General features: G+C 37.2%; 1 protein-coding gene across 1 annotated transcript in view; it reads right to left on the bottom strand.

The window, feature by feature from the left end:
- BCAM (basal cell adhesion molecule (Lutheran blood group)) overlaps positions 1-1,210 on the bottom strand; it is a 71,995-nt gene that overhangs the window by 33,104 nt on the left and 37,681 nt on the right. The window contains exon 10 of the mRNA XM_018561328.1: positions 894-1,050. Coding sequence (XP_018416830.1) covers positions 894-1,050 — 157 coding nt within the window. The remainder of the gene's footprint in view (positions 1-893; positions 1,051-1,210) is intronic.

Here is a 1,210-nt window from a genome sequence, read left to right as displayed (position 1 = left end):
CCCCCCCCCCCCCATGACTCGGGTCAACCCCGTTGATTACTAAATACCCCCCTTATCACCCGGTAAACTTTACTTACCCTCCTCCTTCACAACATTAACAGGGCTATTCACAAAAGGGTGAAGAGTTTGGAGAAGGGAGGAGAAATGAACAATCTAGGACAAAATAGATGATTTGGAAAAATTCTCCAATTCAGCTCACTTTCCAGTTCATCTATGTTGTCCTAGATTGTTCACTTCTCCGGCCGTCTCCAATCTCTCCACCCTTTAGTGAATAACTCTGTAAGTCTATGCAAGTAAAACTAAAGCACAGATAAGACCAAAATGTTTGCAATTTTTTATAAATATATATAAGGGATGCACCAATACCATTTTTTCAAGTACAAGCTCTGATACTTGTCCAAGTAGTCACAGATACGAGTACTGATAAATTTTTGTTTATTGTCATGTGACAGTTTTTCTAAAACAATACAGACTAATGATTTCAGGACAATTGTGGAATGCATTCACATACAATGTACCACCCAAGCCTTGAGATCTTTAACCCTTTGTTAGGGAAGACAGTCCTGCACATTTAGTTTATAACTGGTAATGAGATCTGCCAGCCCAGTACAGACAGGTTTAACTATGGTAAACATAACTCTGCGGCTGCAACCTTAACATTACATAGAAGAGGAAAGCCAATTTTTCAGCAAGTAAAAAGAATGAAAAAAGGTAAGCAGCAATTTTAAAATATATAAATGCAATGTGAATGGAACATGTAAAAACACTAAAGTAAGTGTTTTCCTATTTTTGTTTCCAAAAGTGGATATACAATTTAAGTAAAAACATTCTAAACCTAAATATAAATTAGAAAATGAATGCAGATAATGAAACACTGAGGTGTGGTTACTTACAGTGCACAAACAGTTCTAACTGCTTCATCAGCTCAATAAAGTCAGGGCTATCAAAGTCCAGCGCTTCGCAGCGATAAACCCCAGAGTCACCTCGAGATATGTTCTGAAACTCATGAACTCCAGTAGAACCAGACTCAAGTTCTTCCTCTTTATTATCCTGAAATGGAACCACTGTTATATTAAACACAGAAGTGTGTAATGCAAACAGTCCTAAATAATAAGGCGGCAGTGCAAACCACAATACCTAATGGCCATAACCCACAGAAACCAATAGGAATTCAAGTATTACTGACTAAAGAAATATCAAAAAGAACATG

The sequence above is a fragment of the Nanorana parkeri genome, unplaced genomic scaffold (genome assembly GCF_000935625.1).
Source record: "Nanorana parkeri isolate BGI_ZX_2015 unplaced genomic scaffold, ASM93562v1 scaffold517, whole genome shotgun sequence".
In the NCBI taxonomy this organism is placed as follows: domain Eukaryota; kingdom Metazoa; phylum Chordata; class Amphibia; order Anura; family Dicroglossidae; genus Nanorana; species Nanorana parkeri.
The sequence above is the reverse complement of the archived record's forward strand: the minus strand, read 5'-3'. Positions and strand labels throughout refer to the sequence as shown.